This window comes from Oreochromis aureus, linkage group 17, assembly GCF_013358895.1.
Source record: "Oreochromis aureus strain Israel breed Guangdong linkage group 17, ZZ_aureus, whole genome shotgun sequence".
Taxonomy (NCBI): Eukaryota; Metazoa; Chordata; class Actinopteri; order Cichliformes; family Cichlidae; genus Oreochromis; species Oreochromis aureus.
The window spans coordinates 22,912,319-22,938,537 of NC_052958.1; the positions used below are offsets into that span (position 1 = coordinate 22,912,319).

At 41.2% G+C, this 26,219-nt stretch overlaps 1 protein-coding gene across 1 annotated transcript; it reads left to right on the forward strand.

Moving 5' to 3' along the window:
* Positions 1–1,843: 1,843 nt before the first annotated feature.
* LOC116317944 (NACHT, LRR and PYD domains-containing protein 3-like) lies at positions 1,844–25,803 on the forward strand. Its single transcript, XM_039601347.1, has 8 exons — positions 1,844–1,905; positions 2,314–2,481; positions 9,454–9,686; positions 9,821–11,594; positions 12,634–12,834; positions 14,004–14,177; positions 21,634–21,807; positions 25,419–25,803. The coding sequence occupies exons 2-8, from the start codon at positions 2,414–2,416 to the stop codon at positions 25,426–25,428; spliced, it is 2,634 nt and encodes an 877-aa protein (XP_039457281.1). The 5' UTR covers positions 1,844–1,905; positions 2,314–2,413; the 3' UTR covers positions 25,429–25,803.
* The last annotated feature ends 416 nt before the right edge of the window (positions 25,804–26,219 follow it).

The following is a 26,219-nucleotide window of genomic DNA, read 5'->3' on the forward strand; positions in this document are numbered from 1 at the left end:
ATAATCTAATATAATTGTAATTATATATTATAATAATGTTAGCACCTTCTAGATGTTGGAATTTTTGTATTTCGTACAAAACTTATTTTCAGAAAATAAACTGTCACAAACTGAATTTGCTGCTGTAGCTCAAAGAAGACCAGAAATGAAAGACACAGAACACAAACTACTAAGAACTCAGAACCACAAACATAGCACAGAAATATAGATTTTTCTGGAGGTCAGACCTGATATTAAACTTTTTGATTTGGGACATTACCGTGTTTGTAATAATCTGAAAATTTTTTTGGCTGATACCCATAGAGACACAAAGAGGAGTAATATTTGTCTGGAGAAGCAGGTGCCCTGTGTTTTAGGATGTCTTAAAGGATCCGGTCTCTGCCATTTGTGGACACTGGCTCTGTAAAGAGTGCATCTCCTCATACAGTGCACTTCATCAGGAGACTTAGTCAGAGTAGCTGTGTTGTGGCTGCCATCAGCAGCTGTTATTCAGTCCAAGGTGATTTCATGGTTTTAAGTTACAATAAATAGATTAAAAATACTTTATTTGTAATAAATCACATTGTAATGTATACATTGTTGGTCTTAAAAAACACATTTAAAGGTTCTACAAAATGTTTCCAGGGTGGAACCAGTGTTCAGTCTGTTGTTCAGGGTTGACGATAATTCCAGTTACACGCCACACTCGGTAGAGGGCAGCATGCTTTCCTTTCTCAGTAGGTGGAAGGATCTGGAGAAGCATGCAGTGAAGTTTTTCAGCTGTGGGTACAGAGTGTGCACTGCAAGATGTGTTTTCGTTAACCTCTTCAAGTTAATCCGGCCAATGAAATATGCAATTTGTATTTTATGTGTTGGTAGAAAAATAAGATGCTTATGTGTCACAGAGCTGTTGACTTTATGTTAGTCACGTGTAATACAGAATGTGTCAGCATTTTGTAAAGGTCAAATTGTGAATGTTTTTGTGTTGTTGAATAATATACTTTATTGTTTATTGTCTATGAGAATGACTTACTTTGAAAATTGATTATTTTATGTTGTTTGTACAGTTCTCACAGCATTGGTTGTGGCACCTGTGTCCAATACATGCCAATAAAAATCAAGAACGCCTCATGTCCGTTTTTCAACTTGGAGGGAGTTAGATGTGTGGAAAGTAAGACTAAACATCTGTCTGCTGATTAAATAATTTCTGAAAACTGGACTTCTGTCTGTGTTGTTTCTTTTTCATTAGACATTTGTAATTTGACTATGACACTCCACTTTACACGACATTTCTAAAGCCTCAACAGACCAACATATTAAAATAGTTTTGACAAATGATGCTGCTGGCACTGGAAAAGCATTCTAAGTGCAGATGTTCACTCTGGACTGGGCGGAGGGCTTGGAGAACCAACATGTCAGTGTGGTGATTCTGCTTTCATTCAGGGAGCTGAACCTGAGAAAAACCCTTTTTTGGCGTTGCTGCTGTTTTGGAGATTTAGTAAGGCTCAGATTAATGAGATACAGCTGAAGGTGAATTCATATGATTTTGATCTTATTTTACACATGTCTGAGTCCCATCAAATGCTCATTTTTACATTTCAGTGTGTTCTGTATCACATTAGAACATTTCATCTCTAAAGTATTTGCACTTGTGTTCATTATGCGCTGATAACTGTGCAGAAGTGAAACTAAAAATGTGAAACCGACGCGACTCACCTACACATTCACATATAGAACAAACACCAGAGAAGTGCAAAAATGTGGTATATCAGGATCATCAACTCTGTCACACACTTGAAATGTAGTCATGCAATATAAACCTGACAGAAGGGGAGGAGCTGTTCTATTCAGGTGAGAAGGAAGCAGAAAATAATCAGTGAGTTCAGACTGAGTTTTGCAGTCACAGAGCGCAAGAAAGAAAACAAGGTGAGTGTTATTGTGCATTTATGTGCTGTCAGAATAATCAGGAAAACTAATTTCTGTCTCAAAAAAGTCATGTGACTCTTCCTCAAGATGGAACAGCAACTCTGAAAGTCATTTTGTTAAATTTTTTAATCAAGGTTCTGGTGTCATATGGACATAAAGATGGAGGATGAAAGTTTGGTTGATGATCAGTTCAACAGTTTTCTTCTGCTGAGTCAGCTGTTTCTCTGTCGCCTGTTAGAGAAAATAAGGATTTATGAATTAGTGAGATAGAGGGTCAGCTGGGATCACTACACGCTGGAGTGTGTTTGTGAGAGAGTCTGAGTGAGAAGGGAGGGATTTATTTCCTGTTCTGTCACTTTGGCTGTTGTGTAAACATGATTGCTATGATTCTTTTTTTTTCCATTGCAGTCAGTGTTGCTGGTTTTGCTCTCAGGCTGACTGAAGATGAGTGGTTTGGAGGAAATTGGAGGAGATCAGAGCAGAGTCTCCAGCACCCAGCTGTCTGTCTATGAAGAGTGACCATTCCAAAAATTTTCCTCCAATCTTCAGTCATGAACCTGGACCCTCAGACACAATGTAAGAGACTGCTTCTGCTGTGGATTGAGCTGAATATGATTTTGGTTGTTTCAGTCTTTTTATTGTATTTCAGAAGCATTTGTAAGAATTGAGTAAGCTAATTGGGCTGAATCTACTCTGGAGAAAGTTATTTTCCATAATATAGGTCAACAGGTATGATATAACCATCTATCGACCAATCAGTTCTGCAGAAAGTTGAATCAACATTCCTGGAAGATCAATCAGACCTCTGTCTGCAGATCGAATGAGTGTCTAAAGTCTTCAAATGCATTAGTGATAGATATTAACATGTAATTTTATTCCTTCACTGTTTTTTGCACACAAACAAGTTTAGGATTGCTGTATAAACATTAGTAGTTCATCCTAAAACAAGACATCTATTTATGCTTGGGGATTTTATGTAAAATTCATACGTAGGATAAATGTACATACAAAACTGTTTTTAGCTGTTTTGCAGTTGAAAGAACAAAAACTTGTCATGGGATGGTTGTATGGAAGGCAGAGTGAACCCAAACGCAGGACTCAGACAAAGCAAACTCAATACGCAGCTTTATTAGCTGGCCAAGGCAAATATAACAACACATAAGGCATTTAAACTGGAGCAAACTGACTGAAAACTAACACTGCCAGATAAATGAGAGAACACATACAGTAATATAAGGGGGGATCACCAATTGAAGAAAACCAAGGGCTTAAATACACATGAGGTAATAAGTGATGTGATGGAACACACCAGGGAACACAGGAACTAATCTAGGTTATGAGACAGTGGAAGCAAATCTGAACATACACCAGACAGGCGTTGAACAAAATGAAACAGGAAGTAAAGCAAACTAAGAAACAGACATAAGCTTGACACTGGGACGGGACAGTAAACAGAGATGGAGACATTAGAGAGTGAGACGACAAAAGGACAAAACACAGAGACAGAATGGACAGCAAAAAAAAGGGAACAGACATGAAAACAAACAAGAACCAAAACCTGGAAACATAAGCAACAAAACTCTGAGGCTCTCAAAACATGAACATTACATGAACATAAGAATCTCATATTTCTGAAGAATGAATAACAAGGCCAAAAAAGGTCTCAGAAGCATAAGCTGAGCTGTGTCAGAAGCAAGGTGTTACTTGTTTGACTCTATAAAATTTTAGATGTTTCAAAATAAATGTTCTTGTAAACTCTGACCTAAAGTAGCCTGTGATAAACAGAATACTTTGTGTCATCAGATAAAATCATGTAACAAACAGATATTCAAAAATTGTGATGTTCAGAAGAAGTAAAGTTGATATAAAAATCTTACACAAGTAATGAAATATATCTATTGTTACATTTTTTGAGGAAACGTAATGGAAGACTCACTTTTGACAGGAAATACTTAATTTTTTAACATGAAATAAACACAACATTAGAGGTAAATACTTAGGACTTAAAACTAAGCTAGCAGAAGTCATCTGCTATTTGGAAGGTTGGTGGCTCAATCTCTGCTGCTTCAGCCTGGATGCCAAATATCCTTGGGCAAGATACTAATACTGAGTTGTTCTCCACGCCAATACATTGATCCAGACACAGACATAAAAATTTGGATCACCTCTAATTTCATGTTTCTAAATTCAGATTAAACTAGGGTTATTGTACCTGGCCCTAAAAGCTTTAGAAACATCTTCTTTTAATGTCATTGCGTTGGGCTTCCCTAACACTGTGGAAAATCTGAACAAAGTCATTTTTGCTCAAAATATGTCTTTCAGTTTACAAATTTGTAAGACTGCTTTCTTCCATTTGCACAATATCTCTAAAATTAGAAACATCCTGTCTCAGAGTGATGGTGAAAAACTAGTTTATGCATTTATTACATGTAGGCTGGACTATTGTAACTCATTATTACTGGGCTGTCCTAAAAACTCCCAGAAAAGTCTTCGGTTAATCCAAAAGGCTGTAGTAAAAGTACTGGCACGGACTGGAAAGAGAGAACATATTTCTCCTATATTGGCTTCAAGCACAGTTACACTGTAAAATGTAATATTGTGTTTAATTAAAAATATTAAATAGGCTGGACTCAATTTTTATCAATTTGTTATTAGAACTCAATTTAAATAAGTTACCAGTACTTTTAATGCAAAAACGCTGATAAACTCCATTTATTTGAGTTGTCTTAACTTAGAAAAACTAAGTAAGCTGGAAGTTTTGCTTCTCAGTGCGGAAGGATGAAAGATGTGTTTTGAAAATGCCACGTGACTACCGTCCTCCTCCCTCGCGGATCAGTCCGCATGTTCACGGTGCATTTTTTATGGAATATGTTGAGCAAACCTGGAGAAGCGTCAGCTCAAGATATTATTGTTGTCATTGCTGTGGATCTTTACCTGATACACTGACTTGGTGAGTAAATGTTTACTCTTATTCAAACTGATTTTGTGGCTTCTCTTAGTTTAGCACCAGGTTTAAAATCTTGCTAGCTAGTTAGTGTTAGCCTAGCGTTGCTGCTGCCGCTGGGCTCATGTTACTCAAAAATTAACACCACAGCCTTAAAAACCTTACATAAAACTATGTGGTGAAATTTTCTGTTGATTGTTTGAAATAAATAAGTGAGATAAGAGCCCAGACAAAATTCTTCGGGAGGTGCAGCCCTTAGGGGTGGGGTAGGTGTGGGATGTGGGGGGTGGATAACAGAGCTCTCCGAAAACGTGGAGCACTTTTGCAAATATGTGATATTTTGATAAATTAAGTAGATATTTGAGCATTACATAGCTACATTGTCGCCTGAAAATATCTTAAAAGGTTATTTTGTGACCCAGAAAGGGTAATCTGGGGAAAAGGAGGATCGCATTTGTCGGCCACGGTTGTCGGAGCCTGTGCGTGCTTGTAAGCGCGGCAATGGCGGAGGCGCCGCTGAAAAACGTATTACTTTTTCTGGGTCACAAAATAAACTTTAAGATATTTTCAGGCGAGAATGTAGCTGTGTAAATTTCAAATATCTGCTCGATTTATCAAGACATCACATATTTGTAAAAATGTCTCGACGTTTTCGGAGACGTCTATTTTTTTTTTTTTTTTTTTTTTTTCATGCTTTGTGGCAGGTTTAGAACATCTGTGGCATCTATTGATGTCAAATCTAGCCTTTATTTAACAACATAAGCAAACTCTATGTTACAATGATTGCACAGCCATTAAGGATCAAATCAGTTTCTGAAAAATGTTCTGTTTTTTCTCCCTCTGCTTGCTTCTTACTGTCTTTGAGGCTCGGGACCAGCACTCCTGTTGTTGGACAGAAAGACATCAACTCAGTGGTAAGTGTTTTGGTTTTCCAATATATTAGCAACTGTCGGTGACATTTATATTAATCAGGCTGAACTTTAATCATACTTTAGATCAGCCTGTTTTACTTATTGTTTTATTTGTGCTTTGATTTGGGGAAGTTTTTCTTTACTGATCTTTTCCTGTCTTCTGTTATTAGACTTGAGATATGACTGCACGATGCTGTTGCTGGTGACTCCAGTTAATTCTACAAGACATGCTGTGTAAGTAAACAAACAACAATAGTTTGGTCTGCATTTCTTGAAAGATCACATCCCCCAAACTTAGTTTAGAGGGTCTACACTGTATATAGTGAAGTCTGCAAGTTTTCTAACAGCAAAATCTGTTTTGTGCCCAAAATCATTTTGCACATCATTAGAATGAAAGTTATTGGCCATGTTTGCATAGCCCTTTTTTAAAATGATGCTTTCATGACATTATTGTGTGTTGGGTGGTGGTCACGGCTATCCAGACTGACAATTTGGGACATTGAATGTCACCTCTCCGGTGGGAGGGAGCCTGAGATTGTCTAAATTGGAGTCTGTTTTATACCAAATGCAGAAAAAATGTTTTAAGAAAGCAATTAAGTTCATGTTTCAAAAAATATGATTGTTTGCTTGCAGGACAACAGGAGAGATGAGTCCTCCGTCACAGATGGTGTGGTCAGTGAAGATGGTCGCCTGCAGGTTCAAGCTCATTGCATCTCCAACCCACATCCACTGCCACTGTACTTAAGGGAAGTTAAAGACTTTCTTCTGCACCTACATTTGGATCACCTCGATCCATGACAGTCATTCAGGCAGTAATGCCTGGACTGGAAACAAACATCCTTAAAATAATACAACATTCCAGCTCATGTGTTGGAATGGAAAACAAATGTGTTGTTTAAATTAGAGATTGCACTTGTGACAGAACAATAAATATTTTATTTTGATTATATAAGTAATGTAAGTACAAAACAAACTTGTGGTAGGCCTAAACTTATTTTCAGAATAATTACATCTGAGACTTTGTTTCATTGTAAGATTATAACAGTGATGGCAATATAATTGTTTGTTGTTCAGTAGAACAGTGTCCAGTATGTTGGCTGTTATACTTTGTTGTGTTTGAAAATAAAAGTTGGGCTCATTTTAACATCATTACAAAAATTGTTGTTAATTATTTTTAATCATATTCAGGTTACCACAAATTGTTTTTTCATTTAGTTGAACTTAACATGTTTGTCAGTAGGTAAACAATTAGTATTGTACAGTCAGAAATATCAAGTTATTGTTAATACTGCAGACTTGCAATGTATAAGTTGTCCTAACAGTCATCTTAAGTAAGCTTTACTTAGTTTTTTTGAGGCAACGAGTTTCCATAATTTTTTTGAGTTCTGGGAACTAACAAGGCTGTACAGTGTACTCAAAATGAGTAAGTTGCCCTAACTTGGTCATCTTACATAAACTTGATCCAATTTTTTTGAGTTCTGGGAACAAATGAGCTTGTACAGAGTACTCAAACTAAATAAGTTGTCCTAACTTAGTCATTTTTAGCTAAGCTTTACTCAATTTTTTTGAGGCAACGAGTTTCCATAATTTTTTTGAGTTCTGGGAACTAATTAGATTTTACAGTGTATACCAAGTTTCTTTTTATACACTTCAGCTCGGCATTCAAAACAATCATCACTAAAAGACTGATAGCAGAACTAATTAACCTCGGCCTCCCACATATTAATCCACATCTGTATGTGGTTTAAGGACTTCCTCAGATACTGCCCACAGAGTGTGAAAGTAGGGCCTCACCTCTCTCTTCGACACTCAGTCTTAACATTGTCTCAGGGGAAGAAACTGTTTGTGAGTCTGGAGGTGTGGTACCTGATTGACCTGAGGCGCTGACCAGAGGGCAGCGGGTCTCTAAAAATTTAGGTTTAAGCTCTATCATGAAAACAAGACTAACTGTATGTCTTTGGGAGAGCATGCAAACTCCATACATCCCAGCCTGATGGTGGAATTGAACATAGTACCTTCTTGCTGTGAGGTAACAGTCCTAACCACTGTGCCACAGTGTGTTCCCGGTGCCAGAATAACGGGATTCAGCCCCATAAAACCAACTCTGACAGAGTTACAGGTCAGTGCCCAAAAACGGTAACGTGCAAAAGATGTCTCATTTGTGGTGTGGTGGTCAGAGGAGTTATGATTAAATTTGAGACAATTTGAGACACCCAGAGGAATTTAACCTTGAGGAAATATAATTATGAAATACAATTGTGCGTTTAAACAAACTTACCAAAATGCGGCAAAAGTTTGAAAATACGCCCAGGGTGCTGTAAAACAAAAGTAGCGTGAAAAAAAACCAAAAATAAAAACAAAACACGAAAATTGAAAATCACGAAAGAATAATAGGACATTTGGCACTAGGCTCAATGCTCACAGTCATACAGTAAAAACTACTAAAATCTACTCCAGGCATACAATATTAAAATGTCTCCCCCACACATGCTTTAACAAAAAAAAAAAAAAAAAAAAAAACATGATAGTGAATAGTGATATACCCACCACTTGATAACTGTCAGCTGCACCGGTGATGGTCACTGTAACGCTTAATTTTAGCTTCAAACACTCAAAAAGAAATTCCAATGTTTTCATGAAGCACAACTATTAATGAACAGATGATGGTTGATTCCATAAATTCAGAAATTGTCAGGTGTAATTGTCACAATCCTGGGTCTGGTGACCCAGTGTTTGTGTTTTTGGTTTAATATTCTTTGATTATTGTTATTCATGGTTTTGGTTTTCTTTATTTCTTAAATTCTCAGTGATCTTAGTTTTCCGTCCCTTAGTGTTTATCTCACCTGTGTATAGTCTCTGTTCCTGTGTCTACTCTGTGCCTTTCCCGTGTCCCGTGTTTCATGTCTAGTCACTCTTGTCTCTATATTCCTGAGTTTTGGACCAAAACTCTATAGTCTGAGTTTTGGTCTGTGTGTTTCTCTTTTTATTTTGATAGTTCCTTGTCCTGTGTTCAGTGTATTCAGTTTTGCTTCCTCCCAAACTCGTTATGTAAGATTAGCCCAGCTGTGTTTCCCCCTGTTTCCCATTCCCTCATTTCGACCTTGTGTATTTAAGCCCTGTGTTTTGCTCTGTTGTATTGTACCCTCATGTTGCTCTGTTTCACTCCCGTGTTAATCATTGTAGTTAACTCCCAGCTCCAAATTTTTCTAGCTCCCTAGTTTTTGTTTCCCATTTAGGTTATGTTTTGTATTTTCGTCGCTTGGATGTTTACAGCAAATAAAGCAGCCTCTTTGAGTTTATCCCCATGTGTGTCTTGAGTCCTGCACTTGGGTCCACATCCTGCCTGCCACATCATCAATGCTCTGACAGTAATTTTAAATTAATACATCCATGAAACAGTAGTGTTACTGGTTACAGTTTAAAATCTTTAAGATGTTAAGCCCTCTCAGATTCTGGAATTTCTTTTTTTGGTACAAAAAATGATTTCAAGAAAATAAAATACAACAAAGTAATTTTGTTTGGAGTCAAAAAAGACCAGAAATAAAAGATGCTGAAGGAGAGACTACTAGGCGCTCAGAACTACAAACATGCCAGAGATTTTTTTCTAGAAGCCAGTGCTGGTTTTAAACCTTAGTATTTCTTTTATGACACTGGTTTGTATTGATCAGAATAATTTTTCATTGTCATTCACAGAGAGAAGGGGAGTCATGCTTGTGTGGAAGAGCAGCTGTGCTGCTGTGTTTTGTGTCAGGATGTACTGAAGGATCCAGTCTCTACCAGCTGTGGACACTGGTTCTGCAGACAGTGCATCACCTCATACTGGGACCAGGCTGCTTCATCAGGAGACTCCCCCTGTCCCCATTGTGGAGAAAGATCCAGTATCAGAGCTCAACTCCAGACTACCAGTCAGAGTAGCTGTGAACAAAGTAAGACTGAACCTCTGTGTGCTGTTGGACTAATTTCTGAAAACTGGATTTCTTGTTGATTTGTTTAAGTATTAGAGAAATTTTTATTCTCTTTAGTTTCACAGTTTTTTTTTTCTTTTTTCCACCAATTGCAGGTTTGCAGGAGGTTTTAGATGAACATAAGATCAGTTTGAAGAGGAGATATGAACATGTGAGTGAAGGAACTGATGAAAAACGAAATGGAATTCTTCTCAACAACATCTACACTGAGCTCTACATCACAGAGGGACAGTGTGAAGAGATTCATAACCAACATGAGGAGAGGCAGCTGGAGATAGCTTCCAAAAAGAAGACTCTTGATGACACTCCAATCAGGTGCCAAGACATTTTTGAAGCCGTATGTGACCAGGAGAGACTCATCAGACTGGTTCTGACGAATGGCGTAGCTGGCATTGGAAAAACCTTCTTAGTGCAGAAGTTCACTCTGGACTGGTCTGAGGGTTTGGAAAACCAAGACATCAGTGTGGTGATTCTGCTTTCATTCAGGGAGCTGAACCTGATCAGAGATGAGCAGTACAGTCTTCTGGAGCTGCTCCATGTTTTCCATCCAACATTACAGAAGGTCACAGCAGAGCAGCTCGCTGTCTGTAAACTTTTGTTCATCTTTGATGGCCTGGATGAAAGCAGACTTTCATTGGATTTCACCAACAGGAAGCTCGTGTCTGATGTCACACAGAAGTCATCAGTCAGTGAGCTGCTGACAAACCTCATTGAGGGGAATCTGCTTCCCTCGGCTCTCATCTGGATAACTTCCCGACCTGCAGCAGCCAGTCAGATCCCTCCTACATATATTAACAGGATGACAGAAGTACGAGGCTTCACTGACGCCCAGAAGGAGGAGTACTTCAGGAGGCGATTCAGTGATGAAGAGCTGTCCAGCAGAATCATCTCCCACATGAAGACATCCAGGAGCCTCCACATCATGTGTAGAATCCCAGTCTTCTGCTGGATCACTGCTACAGTTCTGGAGCACATGTTGACTACACAGCAGAGAGGAGAGCTGCCCAAGACCCTGACTGACATGTACTCACACTTCTTGCTGGTCCAGACAAAGAGGAAGAAGAACAAGTACCTCGATGGACATGAGACAAGTCTACAGGAGCTGATGGAGGCTGACAGGGAAGTTCTCCTGAAGCTGGGGAGGCTGGCCTTTGAACAAATGGAGAAAGGAAACATCCTATTTTACCAAGAAGACCTGGAGCAGTGTGGTCTGGATGTCACAGAGGCCTCAGTGTACTCAGGAGTTTGTACAGAGATCTTCAAAAGAGAGTGTGTGATCCTCCAGAAACCAGTCTACTGCTTTGTTCATATGAGCATCCAGGAGTTTCTGGCTGCTGTCTACATGTTCCACTGTTACAACAACAAAAAGACAGAGGTGCTGGAGGACTTCCTGAAAAAAGACATCTCATCTTTGGATGTCTTTTTGAATAGAATCATGGAGAAATCTCTTAAAAGTGAAACTGGCCACCTGGACCTGTTTGTTCGCTTCCTTCATGGCCTGTGTTTGGAGTCCAACCAACGACTTTTAAAAGGCCTAATGGGTCAGACAGACAATATTCCAGAAGATATTGAGCTAATCATCAATAACTTGAAGAAGATGAACATACTTAATGTTTCTCCTGACAGAAGCATCAACATCTTCCACTGTCTGATAGAGATGAATGACGTCTTAGTATATCAAGAAATCCAAAAGTTCCTGAAGTCTGAGAACAGATCAGAGAACCTCTCTGAGATTCACTGCTCAGCTTTGGCCTACATGCTGCAGATGTCAGATGAGGTTCTGGGTGAGTTGGACCTGGAGAAGTACAACACAACAAAGGAGGGACATTTAAGACTGATTCCAGCTGTGAGAAACTGCAGAAAGGCTCTGTGAGTCCAGATGTGATTGTAAATCAGTTTACATTAGTAGTATAGTTTATCAGATATTCTCACTACAATATTCCCAATGTTATTCTTATACTTTTACACTTTTCTTCTTACTTTCCATACATTACATTTCAGTTTGATCTTCTCACACATCTGGAGCTGATTCAAAAACTGTGAAAATGTTTATTTATAATGAGAGATTGTTCGAATTATTTCATTTTGTCTGTAGCTTAAAATTTTTGAAGCCGTTCCTGAGTGTCACAGTTATTTGGTTTCAGTAATATAAATGAAATCAGTGAAGTTATTCAGTAAAATCAGCTCAAGAGCAATATTTTTATAAAACTTGTTAAAACCAACATGAGACACCATGAACTACTGATCATGTGAGATCTTGACATCTTTCTGATTACATTATGTTGAAAAATATTCAGCCCTACTGAATTATTAATTGTGTTTGTGCTGAACAAATTTTTCAGAAGTTAAAAATAATGCTGGGAAGCATTATTTAAGGAAGTAAGCACAGTCATATGTCATCCACATCCAAATATTTCATTATGTTCATATTTAATGAAGTTCAGGTCTGATACTGTTGAGTTATTAGTTTTATTCCTATACCACGCGACCACAGATTCTAAATGTTTCAATTGTGGATTTGAAGCTGAAGCAGTGGGTGAGTCCTTATCCCATTCATATGCAGATTATGAATGAATGGGAAATCTCTGGGAAATCACTGGAGATCTCTGGACCATAATATGATCCAGAGATCTCCAGAGATTTCCGTCCTAGGCTGGGTAGGGCACACTCTACGCAAACCTCCAACCAACATCATAAAGCAGGCTCACAGGTGGAACCCCCAAGGCAAGCGAAGGAGAGGCAGCCCAAGAAACACCTGGCGAACTATTGTTTAATGTCAGTCAGATCAGGTTAGCTGAACCACTGGTGTCATAAGCAAAATGTCAAACAGAAACTGCTTCTTATTAAATTTAGGGAGTAATCTAAAGTGTCTTCTTTATAATAACATGTTTTCTCCTCTACATCACAGACTTTGTAAAGCTTGGCTCTCAGAGACTCACTTTGAAATTTTGGGCTCAGCTCTGATGTCCAACCCCTCCCATCTGACAGAGCTGGACCTGAGCTTCACCCCCCTGCATATTTTGAGTGGAAACAACTCTTTGCAGTATTCAGCAGTGAAACCATTGCTTGCTGGTCTGGAGAGTCCACACTGTAGACTAGAGACTTTGAGGTCTGTTCAGTTAGACTTTTCTTTCTAGGATATTAAAGTTGCTGGAACTATTAAATAATCCCATTATAAAATAAATTAGTCTAAGTATATTAGCCTCAACCAACCAACCAACCAAGTGATGTAACATTCTGTACTGACTGAAGATGGCGCTAAATATGTTTTGAGCACTTTAAGCACTCTTAAATCCAGCTTCACAGACAGTGATACATCTATGTCAACTTTTGAGAGCAGGGCTCAATGGTGTAAATTAGCCTATATATGTGTAGTGTTTCAGTGCCCTTTAAGGTTAAGCAATAGTCCAAAGAAGGAGAACACTTTGTCACAGTGTGCAGTCGTGTTTAGGTAGACGCTAACTTGTTTAATGCATTTATAAAGCATCACTGACATGTTTTGGTCAGTTAAAACTGTTCTTACCTTTGCTAAATCTTTATATTTTGCTGTATTTGAATCCTTCGCTGTAGAAGAACTAGATACAAGTAACAATTTTATTAGATATATATTGGTAAAACTTTTACTGCTAATATTCTTCTGTAGTTTTATAGTAGAACTGTATTGAATGAGCTACTTACATTGACCTTTACTGAGGAAACTTTTATTTCGTCTATTTTATTTTTGTAGTGAATTATATCCTGCTGCTACTGCATGTACTGGTTATAGAATTATTTTTACTAACAGAGAGAGAATGACCCACAGCTTTTGTATTTTGGAGAGAGTCGGCCTCTGTGCACATTAACTGTGTAGATCTTAGAAAAAAGGATTATAGATATTGATACTGCTGGTCCTCAGACTTTCAAAACAATCATATAGCTGCTGCAGGTATTGCCACACATAATGCGCAGCCACTAGCCAGATCCCAACCACTGGAAGTCCCAACTCCTTCTCCTGGAGCATATCTAGTTTCTGCTATGAACACATGCATTTATTCCACTGCAGTGAGAGGCACCCAATCAGTGCTTCTTGGTGACAAGGGGCACTGATTGAGGCCAGATACGACTTTAAAAGCTTTCACATCCCTCAGTAACTCAGTTATTATTGCTGGTTCTTTTACCTAGTGCTAAATGTGATTTGTCTCAAATTATTGCAAAGTCTGTGACTTTGTTAGACTTTTACTTAGTTTGTTTATCGAAAGAAGTCTTGTGATTAAGGAAATTTTGTTATTCTTTATTCAGATTGAAGTGCTGCGGGTTGACAGAGACTGCGTGTGCTGCTCTGGTCTCTGCTCTAAAGTCCAACCCATCCCATCTGAGAAATCTGGACCTGAGCAAAAATGATGTGCAGGATTTAGGAGTGAAACACATTTGTGGTTTTTTGGAGAATCCACACTGTAAACTGGAGACTCTGAGGTCAGTTGCCTGTTAGCATTTTCTTATCATTTATGATTAATATGAAGTTGTTTCTATTCTAGGAGTATATCGTTTAGTTTTTTGGGTATAGTATTATTTTCCATTCCTTCTGAATTTTGCTTTCCATGTTTCTAGCTCTTTTGTTTGCTTTCATGTGTAATCTCTCCTAGTTTTATCTTTGTGTTTTGTCCTTAGCATCTTCTGTGTGAAGTCAGTTTTGTCTCCATATTTGTTTTCCCTTTCTGTCTTTCTCTTTCTGTTCCTGTTTTCTTATTTCGTCTTATTTTGTGAGTCCCTCATCTCATGTGCTTTGTGTTCAGTTTTGCTTCCCCTTGTCTCATCATTTAGATTCTGTTCACCTGTGTCTTATTTTCCCCAGCTGTGTCCTTTCTCGCTAACTATGTCTTGAGTTTATTTAAACCCCTAGTTTTCCTCAGATCCTTGTTTCATTCTCCCACATGCTGTGTATTCCTGTTTTCTGTTGGGTCCCTTTAGTCTCTAGTTTTGGTTTTGGTTTTCTATGAGTTCCAGCAATTGACCTGTCTTTTGAGTTTGCTTGTTGTCTCTGGAGAAGTGCATATTGTGACCTAAATTTCCCTGCCACACAGTGAACAAACATGGATACGAATGTTTCATGCACAAATCTGTAATTTATCAATATTTTCATAGTTTAATTGGTTTGTTCTTTAGGAAAATAGTCCCTCTGACCTTGCATATGAACAAATGACAGCCTTACTGCTTTTTCAATTTAAACACGAGTCTTTAAAATGAACGAGCCTATCACTACTGTTACTAATAATAACAACATGATTACAATTATTATTTTTATTCCCTTTGGTCATTGTTTACTGTTTTCCAAAACACCATATGCCATCAAATGAAAAATAAAAGGAATGTGAAGAAAATAAAATGCAATTGCAGGGCTCTAGACTAACTTTTTGCCATGGGCGCACCGGTGCACCTAACTTTAAAAAGTTAGTCGCACCGGCACCAAAGTTAGGAGCACTCAAATTTTTCAACCGCATCGCTTAACACCGCAGTTTTACATGTGCACTTTTTTTGGGGGGAAATTGCACTCCATACAGACAATATTCATTTCTAAATTATTAACTAACAATCTTGTGCTTAAAGTGCTTTGTCAATATTGTAGAAAATGTTAAACTTAATCATCATCTTGGCCTCCTCTGACGACCTGTTTGCTGTTGCATGCTGCTGAAAGGCAGTGGGGAGAGGGGACACTTGGGCAGTGCATTTATTGCAGCATATAATGTGTTTTCTGGATACACTGTGCTTTTTCAGCATTCAAAGATTGATAGCACCGTGTCAGAGCTGGCTATGAATTTCAGACGGATCAGGCCTTAACTTAACAAAAAAGTTATCAATAGTTCTTCATCTTTTCTCATTACCCACGGCTACATCCACTTCTGTCAGGCCTAGGCCACTCACTAGGGCTGGGAATCATCACTAATTTCTATAATCCTGATTCGATTCAATTTAGCCTCAGACAGTCAGAAATATTATAATTCTGATCATTTATCAGTACTGATAGATGTGAGACTTCATCAGAATTGTGAACATCACAGCAGATGCCTTTGTGTGAAAGTAACTGAGAATAAAACACAGAAAAACATGAAGGAGATTTTTCTGGCCTGGCTTTTTATAGCAGATAAGCTTAAAAATATTCTGCAATATTCTGCAATTTTGCATAATTTTAAAAAGTTTAGATTTCTTCAGTATTGAACAGCAGAAATTAGGCTTTCTTGTCCGAGGTCATTTAATTGAAAAAAAGAAAAAGAAAAGAAAAAAGATAGCGGCCGACAGCGCTGTAAACAACGGTAGACTGGTGGGTAATAAGCAGTGTTGGGTAAGTTACTTTAAATTAGTAACTTAGTTACATTACTAGTTACTTCTCTAAAAAAGTAACTCAGTTACTTCAAGTTACTCGTTACTTTCAAAGTAACTAGTTACTAGGGAAAGTAACTTTGGTTTTACTCAGAATTCTCTTGTTAATGTGTTGCTTCCGTAACTGGATACCCAGCAAGATTGCCAGTCTTCTAGCTTGCTTACTTGCCACAAGTGCACTGTGCCACCTACCAACAGAAAGGAAAAAATAATGTGCACATTTCCACGAGAGAAATCCCACGCCTGGACCGTCGTTGACCGCCGCCATGATTCTAGCCTGCTTTTTACATCCAACACAAAAACTGCAGTCGTGGTGGTTTTGATTGTACTCAGAACTCAGAAATTCTGCCTTCTGAATAGGAAGATGTAGGTAACACCAGACTGCAGATGAGCTGCATACAGAGCTGGACTGGGACAAAACAATCGCCCCGGGCATTTTGACTAGAGACCGCCCACCATTATAGGAAAAATCATAAAGCCTTTGAATGAAAATAAACACTGTTGTGACAGTGATGTACACTGTTCTGATGGTATATATGTATCAATCTATCAATTGTTTGTTGTAAGACTCAGATAATTATTTTTTTAAAAGCGAGACATTTTAAATGAGAATAATAAAGAAAAGTATTTCCTTGTGCCCCCTTTCCTGTTAATGCCCTACCTGGCCCCTGGCAACACTTTGCTAGATCCGCCCCTGCACAGTTACCAGCTGTCAGCTACTTAGAAAAGGATCCTGGTGTTATTTGTCTCTCAGAAACAGCTCATAACTTCCTTCAACTCATTCATGTCACCTAAAAGGTAAACCTGTTTCTCCATCACCTGTTCAGCTCTGATGATTCAGTAAGGACATCTCCTGGTTTCATCTTCATGTTTCCCTCTCACCACATATCCAAACCGACATCATGACCAGCAGCTTTACAGCTGTGGCTCCAGCAAACATCAGCTGATACTAGAAATTAATATTAAATAAATTCTAACAACAGCTGATCAAGCTTAAACGTGCTGCTGTTGTTTAACGCGACATCCGCTGGTTTCCTCTTTCTGGCGCAAAGTGGGCGATAAATAAACAAGAGAGAAAAGCCGATCAGCTGATCATTGATCAGTTTCGTGATTGAAGTAGAAACAGGAGAGGAGAGAATGAGAGAAGAAGAGGCAGCTGTGCAGCTTCAGCTTTGTGTCTTTTTCATTGTAGCTGAAGTCCGGGACAAACTGTGTTCCTTTTCACCTCAGTACGAAACGCGTAATATTTTCTCTGAATACCAGACGATTCTGTTTTTGACGGGACGGTTGGCAACTCTAATAATTAACCGTATGAACAAAATAAAGTTCAACATCAGTAACATAGCACCCACACAGCTGTATAGAAACTCCGTCATGCTAGCTAGCACGCAGTACGAAAATGTCAGCATACCGAAAATAAACTCCACCTAAACTTGGTTTATATCTGACCCAGATAGACTGCAGGTCATAACTTCTTACCTGAAGTTCAGTTCACCTGACACTCGGACCGCGGCCGCCGGGTCTCTCCTCTTGCCTCCCTTTTCCTTCATCCACCTGCTGGCCTCCACCACTTGCTAATGTTATTGAATCTGTGGAAGCTCCACGATATCCACCACACGAAGTAACGAGTAACGAGCCTATCTAAATCCCAGTAACGAGTAACGCGTTCCTGGTTTTGGCATAATAACTAGTTACCGTGCTCGTTACCACAATAATAACGTAGTTACTGTAACGTGTTACTTAATAACGCGTTAGTCCCAACACTGGTAATAAGCGAATGAATAATGCCGAAAACAGAGATTTGAGACAGGAAACTGTTCTTGAAGTACAGAGAGAGAGAGAGAGAGAGAGCTGTGCATGACGTGTGATTTTTATCGTGGTGGAAGCAAAACAGCAAAAGTCAGAGAGAATTCATGACGACATTGATCAAATGTGAAGCGTAGTTTGCTGCTTCTTTTGCTGCTGGCTCGGTGAATTTTGGTTGGAGAGAGACAAAACCTGCAGCTCAGAATCTAGCGCAAAAAGACGTAAACTCAGCGCGGACCCAACGCATCAGAATCGGTGAGCTCCGACAGCGTGTCCGTATACGGGCGGCTGGGTGAGAAACCCGAGAAAGAGAAAGCTGATTCTGATGCGTCGGGTCCGCTCTGTGTTTACGTCTTTGTGTGGAATCCGTGTACCTGCTCTCATTTGCTGTTTGGTGGTTGTTGAAATAGTTTTGTGAGCTTTAATCTGAGAATCTGGCCTTTCTGGCAAAACACAGTTATATTTAAAAGTCGATTCAGGATTTAATGAATCGATATCGCTTTATTCAAGCTACTCACCTCCCTCTTCCAACTGCACTTTCAACTGGACCACAGCCAATCAGAGAGGTCCCTCCCCTGACTATCTCTGATTGGTTTAGTCCACGATAGGGGCATAATGTGTGTCTGTTGCTGACCACATGGAGAGTTGCAGAGATTTTTTTTTTTTTTTTTTTGTTATCCGAACAGTTGGTCGCACTGGTGCGACCAAATATTTATTTTAGTCGCACCATTGAAAAATTTGGTCGCACTCTAGAGCCCTGAATTGTGGTGACCCACTAGAGGGGTCCACTCACACCCAAGCTGAGAGGAAGGGTTCTGCTGTGTTTGGGCGCAATATGCTCAGTTCATGTTTGGAGGTGAATAAGTTGGAGTGTAAAAAAGAGCTCCTGTGTCGTGTGTCACATGCCTCCATATTGGTGACCCTACCTTAAACACGCAGCGAACCATGGAGTTCGTCCTGAACGCGCCAGCTACTGCCAGCCCTCTGCCTCCTGCTGCGGCTACGTTTGCCGTGGCGCTCCAGTTGCCGGACTTCTGGCTTCACGACCCCTCGTCATGGTTCGTCCATGTGGAGGCTCAGTTGGCTCTCCACAGCATCTCGGCTGACGATACGAAATTTCATCATGTGGTGGCATCGCTCGACCCGCTAGCCACCCGCCGTGCGATGGCGCTCCTCCGAGACCCGCCTGTGCAAGGGAAATACGTCACCCTTAAGGACCTACTACTGCGGCGATACACCCTCTCCGGTGCGGAGCAAGCCAAAAAACTTCTCTCCCTCTCCAGGCTGGGCGGAGGCACAGCTCTTGAACTCATGGAAAACATGTTGTCCTTGCTCGGTTCGAACGACGGGGGATTCCTTTTCGCCCATCTCTTTCTCAGACAACTGCCTGTCGCTGTGAGAACCGGTCTCGCCAACTCCCCGTTTCTAGCGGCGCAGGAGTACCGCTCCCTGGCTGAAGAGGTGGATCGCATCCTGCTGGTCTCCCGCACGTTCAGAGTGCACACCCCGACCGTGGATCCGCCGGCGGCACCCCCACCAGCCTTCTCCAGAGCGGACGAGCTGGTGCTAACGGCAGGAACCGCTACACTGTGGCACCGCGGGAAAGATTTTTGTTTCTACCATCAGTGTTTTGGCGCCAGAGCGCGTCGCTGCCTGCCACCCTGCTCTTTTTCCGGCTCAGGGAAACGAGGCTGCCACCGCGCCGTCATGGCCGCAGTCGCTGACAATATGGAAAGGCTGCTCTTCATTGAAGACTCACACTCTGGGCGCTGTTTTCTGGTGGACTCTGGCTCCCAGAAGAGCCTCATCCCGCCCACCGCCGCGGACCATTTAGCGGCAGGCTGATTGCGGCTAACCGTTCTCCTATTGCAACTTATGGAGAAAGGTTAGTGACTGTTAGTTTTCACAGCAGGGAATTCCAGTGGAACTTTGTTGTTGCTACCAGCTCTGTGTGTGTATCTTAGGCGCCGATTTCCTTTGTGCCCATGGGCTGTTAGTCGATGTTGCCCACAGACGTTTGATCGACACTCTATCATTCTTTTCACTACGCTGTTTTACCCGGGCCGCCGACCCCCTCATCCAGGCCAATTTAGTGGCCTCCGGAGACGTGTCATCACCCCCTTTGGTTTGTTCGAGTTTCTGCGCATGCCGTTTGGGTTGAAAGGTGCCGCCCAGACCTTTCAGCGACTTATGGACTCTGTTTTGCGCGGCCTACCTTTCCTTTTTGTCTACCTGGACGACATATTGGTGGCCAGCAGCTCGGCAGGCCAGCACGAATCTCATCTGCGCCAGGTTTTCCAGCGTTTAGCAGAGCACGGCCTGATCATCAACCCGTCGAAGTGCCAGTTTGGTTTGCCGGTCCTGGATTTCCTGGGGCACCGCATCTCCGCTGACGGTGTGGTCCCGTTGCCGGACAGGATCCAGGCCGTCGCAGCTTTTCCGCGTCCCGCCTCGGTTAAAGCGTTGCAGGAGTTCCTGGGGATGGTGAATTTTTATAATCGTTTCCTTCCCCGGGCTGCTCACCTATTACAACCGCTCTATGCTGCTTTAAAAGGTAAAACGGCAAAAGACCCCATAGACTGGGCCCCTGACCGCCTCCGTGCGTTTTCCGCGGCGAAGTCGGCGTTGGCCGACGCTGCTCTGCTGGCCCATCCATTCCTGTCAGCAGAGATCGCATTGACCACTGATGCGTCAGATGTAGTGGTGGGCGCCATGTTAGAACAGCGCATCTCCGGCGTCTGGCTGCCCCTCGCCTTTTTCAGCCGCATGCTCCGAGATGCTGAGCGCAAGTACAGTGTTTTCAACAAAGAGTTGGGCTGCTGCATGCATTCCGTGCCAATGCTCAAAGGTCCACAGGCACACTCAGGCGCCCCTCGAACCTTTCCGCGTACCTGGTAGGCGTTTCGACCAGGTGTACGTCGATTTGGTCGGACCGCTCCCACAGTCGCAGGGTTTCACACACCCTTTGACTGTGGTGGATCGCACCACCAGGTGGCCAGAGGTGGTTCCCCTGGCTTCCACGACGGCTGAGGTGGTGGCCAGGGCGTTTGTGTCCACATGGGTTTTGCGTTTTGGTCCCCCCACTGACATTACCTCGGACAGAGGCCCTCAGTTCATGTCGGAACTTTGGTCCGCCATCGCTGACGGCCTGGGGGTCAAGGTCCACCGCACCACGGCATACCACCCGCAGGCTAACAGGATGTGCGAGCGGTTTCACCGGTCGCTCAAAGCCGCGCTCTGTGCTTCCTTAACGAGTGGTAACTGGGTCGACCGTCTGCCTTGGGTTTTGTTGGGATTGTGCAGCGCGGTTAAGGAGGACCTCGGGGTTTCTCCTGCTGAACTAGTCCTTGGGCAACCCCTCCACGTCCCCGGGGAATTTTTGCCTGAGAGCCCCCTCCCATGTTTTGATGTCTCAGTGCCGGCTCTCCGCTCCCCTGGAGGCCCCTTTTCTCTCCCTGGCCCCGTGCACCACTGCCTGCCAGATGTTTTTGTTCCGCGGTCATTGGAATCTTCTCCTTTCGTTTTTGTTCCGCATGACGCCCATCAACCCCACTTGCGTCCACTTTACAACGGCCCGTTTCGGGTTATTGCACCAGGTCCAAAGCTTTTTGTTTTGGATTTTGGGGGCTGGCAGGAGGTAGTTTCAGTGGACCGCCTTAAGCTTGCACTCATTCTGCAGGATGCTCCTGTGGTGCCGGCCCCGGATTGAATTATTAGTTATTTTATCTATGAATTATTGTCATTTCAGATTGGAGGACTGCAATTTATCAACAACCAGCTGTACAGCTCTGTTCTCTGCACTGAAGTCCAACCCATCCTATCTGAAATATTTAGACCTGAGAGGAAACAACCTGGAGGTTTCAGATGTGAACCATCTGTCTAATCTTGTGAAGAGTCCAAATTGCAGACTGGAGGACCTGAGGTCAGTAGAAGGTTGGAATCAATCTGTGTTGCTTTCAGAAGTCCTGTATTAAATGAATTTGGAATGAGAGCAAAGATTCAGTGTTTCCTGTTAACCTGCATCCTTCCTGGTGGCTGCTTTCCTTAATGAAGCTGAGAGAGGAGAATGGTGACAGGCAGTCAATTGGATCATCCAGAAGTTTGTTGTGATTATGTGTTTGGGTTGGGACTTGAATACTTGAATGACCTCTATTTTCCTATTTGAAAATCCTAACAAAATTTAGGCAATTACACTCTGGCGTAAATTTTAGAAACATAATATCTTACCAGATACTTACTTTAAATGGCATTACCTTAGCATCCAAAAACACTACAAGGAATCTTGGAGTCATTTTTCACCAGAATCTGTACTTCAATGAGCACATAGAGCAAATATGTACTAGTGCCTTCGTTCATTTCTGTAATACCTTTAAAATTTGAAACACAGCGATGAGTGATGCTGAAAAGTTAGTTAATGCGTTTATTACTTCTAAGATTACTGAGAGGTTCTAGGGTGAGAGCCCATATTTCTTCCATATTAGTGTCTGTTCATTGGTTCCTTTTTAAATTCAGAATTTTATTTAAAATCCTTCTCCTCACATACAAAATCTTGAATAACTTGGACCTATCAGAATTTAAGGAACTCATAGTACATCATTATCATAACAGAGCACCTCGCTCTGAGGTTGCAGACTCATTTTTGGTTGCTAGAGTTGCAAAATGGGAGAATGGGAGAGAAAGCCTTCAGCTATCAGGACCCTCTACTGTGGAACCAACTCCCAGTTTGTTTTCAATAGAAAAACACTGTTTACTTTTAATATTAGGTTTAAAACATCAGTGACTGATTTAAGCTTGTAGGTAGGGTTGTATCAGGAATTGCTGAACCTTCTTTTAGTTAATCTGCAATGAGGCAATCATGGTTTTTTTTAATTGTTTTGAAAAGTGAAGAAGTTTAATTAAATCTCAATACTAAATGTTACATGTATAAAATCATAAAACAGATTCTGATATCAGAGAAAGACAACCTGGGTAACTACAAAATACAGTTTTGGTCAGAGTTTGGTGCTGTGGTGGGAAGGATGTAGGACCCAAACGCAGGACTCACAACATGGGAGGTTAACTTGAAAAAGTAGCTTTATTGTTGGGAAATCCACCATAACATAAACTCACAAAAAACAAACAAAAACCCTGAACTTGGGAACTAAGGACTGAAACACTGAAAAACTAGAACTTAAGCTAGACCACAAGAAAACAAACCTGGAACTGAAAAGCTAGGAATCTAAACAGGAGCACAAAGGAAACACACAGCAGTCAGGGTGTACAATGCAACAAAGGGCAAAGAAAAACACAGGGCTTAAATACACAGGGGCTGTTTATCAATGCCCAAGTACGCGAGTACGTACTCGCGTTCTCGGTGAGTACGTACTCGCCGAGAACGCACGGGAGTACGTACCCGCCGAGAACGCGAGCACGGACTCGTGGGCCGTTTCTCAATTCTCAAGCACGCGCGAGCACGGACTCGTGATTTGTACAGTCGGAACACCAGCGCACGTGATGATGTCACAGGTCCGGAGTTTTACTGCCGTCCCCTCCTAATTTAACTGTGAGTAACATGTTATGAAGCTTAACTTTAATCACAGCCAAACCGGTTTACTCAGGAACAAATAAAACACTGAAATAAACCAAACATTAACATTTAGAAGTGATCTAAGTGACTTATATATCATTTTTAACCTCAGTAGTGAAACCTCTATTAATAAAAATAGTGTACATGTACATACGTGTACATACCTTAATAAAAACAAGCAGGTGAGATGTTAGAACGGTTTTATTTCTATTGTAGTGGACACTCAATACTATAGACAGCTGCTGGGGTTTCTTTAACCTGAGTAGTGAGAGGACCGCGAGCGGGGGGGGGGGACGGACGATGTGCCGGGAGTCCGCTGTTGAGTTTTGGACGAAATGCATTCTGGGATATATAGCTGTCCCAAGTCTACACCGATGCATGCTCGATAAAATGGGCGGATCGAGAACACATCCGGGACTTTTTCGCGTTCTCGGCGTGATGCGTACTTCGAATTGGAACAGTACTTGGTCTCCGACTGATGACGTATCACGAGTACACGAGAACGCAAGTACGCACAAGTACGCATATTGATAAACGCCCAGGGAGTAATGAGGAAGTGACACACAGAGCACAGCTGGGAGTAATCAAACATGACGAGACAAAGGGAGAAGCAAAACTCAAAACACTGAATACAGGACATGGGACCGTAAGAGTAAAACAGGAAACATGAGACATTCACAAAGACGCAGACTTGACATTGAGACATAGAGACATGACTGACAGGGGAGACAGAGGGAACATGGAGACAAGACATGAAATGTGGAACACAGGAAATGCAAAGAAAGAGGAACCTAAAGACTGAGAACTAAGAATTAAACACAAGCAGAGAACCATGAATGACAATAATCCAAGAATATAAGTTAACTAATAAACACAAAACACAGGGTCTGTGACCTAGTACCTTGATATTTTTTAATGATAATTTCATTAATTAAGGGAGAAAAGTTAAACAAATCTACCTGGTCCTGTGTGAAAAAGTAACCACCTCTCTTGTTAAATCATGAATTAACTGTGATTAACCACATTTTTTGGAAAGCTGAGTTCAGTTTCACTAAATACACTCAGGCCTGTCTACTGGAAGACCTGTTGAATCAAGAAATCACTAAAATAGAGCCTGTATGACAAAGTGAAACAGGTTAAAAGATCTCAAAACGAAACACAGCATGCCACAATATAAAGAAACACCTGACCAATACAGTCACTGACATCTATCAGACTGGTAAGGGCTACCAAACTATTTCTAAGAGTTTGGGACTCCAGTGAACCACAGTGAGAAACATTATACATAAATGGAGAAAACAGGGGTTAACGGCCTTCCCAACGTTATTCTAAGAGCACATCAAAGACTCATCCAGGAGGACAGAAGAATCCATAAAACATTAAAGAACCATAGGCTTCACATGTCTCAGTTAAGGTCAGAGTCATGATTCAACAATAAGAAAGTGACTGAGCAAAAATGGCATCTATGGGAGAGTTCAAGGAGAAAATCACAGCTGATCAAAAACATCACAAAGGCTCCTCTCACACCTTGATGACCCTCAAGGCATCTGGGAAAATATTCTGTGAGACAAAAGCTGAACGTTTTGGAATGTTAGAATCTGGCATAAAACAAACACAGTATTTCAGAAAAGGAACATCATTATGCACAGTAAAATATGGTGGTGGTGGTGGTGTGATGGTCTGAGGCTCTTTTGCTGCCTCAGGACCTGGAAGACTTGCTGTAGTAAATGGAACCATGAATTTTGCTGTCTACCAAAACATCCTGAAGGAGAATTCATGGTTCCGTTTACCACAGCAAGTCATCCAGGTCCAGGTCCAGGTCCGGCCTACACAGCTTCTCAACCACTGCCCTGAAAATGGCTTAAGTTCCTTCTGCCCTTCATATTGAATCACTTCTTGACAGCCACTGAAGAGAATTTCTGTAAAAAGTCAGCTGTGACCTCTATTCTTTCATCCTTTCTCTCCAGGTGGGAATGATGGTAAACAGGATGGTATGTGCTGAAAGAGCATGGGCTGTGTCCTGGTGATCCAGAGAGGGTGAAGAAGCAGCAGCTTATGTGTAGAGATGTTCTGAACTATATTTAATCTTTTTATTCATGCACATATTCTGAAGACAGAAAGACTATGCAGATTATTTCTGTTTATGATACAACAATATTTAGAGTCATATTTAGAGTAAAAAAACATAGTGCTTCAATGGCTGTGAAAAAGTGCAAAGTCGGAGGTTATGTGTTGTTTTCTGTTGTAGCTCCACTTTGTGGAATGACAAAGAACTGCAGTTAAAGTTGACTTCATGCCTCAGAGGTTGATGTGAGACTGCAGCAGGAAAATAAAGAATATTCCTAAAATCAACATGTTCTTCTTGCTTCATTGTCTTTGACTGACAGGTTTCTCTGAAGTGCCAGCAGCCACTCCTCACTGTGAAACAAATCAAATGTCGATACAAGTACCAAAATTTGTTTGTCTCATTGAAAATATCAATTTAAAAAAATCACATTAACCAATGATAGGTGTTCTCTTTACTACTACTTATGATTAAAGCCACACAGGTCACTTTGCATGCCATCAGTGACATCATCATCTGGGCACTCACATCTCCACTTATCTCACCTGGACCCACAACACCATCACCGTGGCAAAGTAGGCCCAGCAGCAGTTGCATTTCCTCTGTGTCCTACCTGGAGCAGAAGCTGCTGTTGGCCTTCTACTGCTCCTCAGTGGAGAGCGTGCCCTCCTCCTGCCTGGGTGTTTGGCACGCAGGGGCCACT

Bases quoted from the DNA above. Each gene is read 5' to 3' on its own strand.
- LOC116317944 (XM_039601347.1), top strand. From the start codon at position 2,414: ATGAAGAGTGACCATTCCAAAAATTTTCCTCCAATCTTCAGTCATGAA. The intron at 2,482-9,453 runs GTAAGAGACTGC...TGTCATTCACAG, and splicing joins CCTGGACCCTCAGACACAAT to AGAGAAGGGGAGTCATGCTT. The intron at 14,178-21,633 runs GTCAGTTGCCTG...TTGTCATTTCAG, and splicing joins TGTAAACTGGAGACTCTGAG to ATTGGAGGACTGCAATTTAT.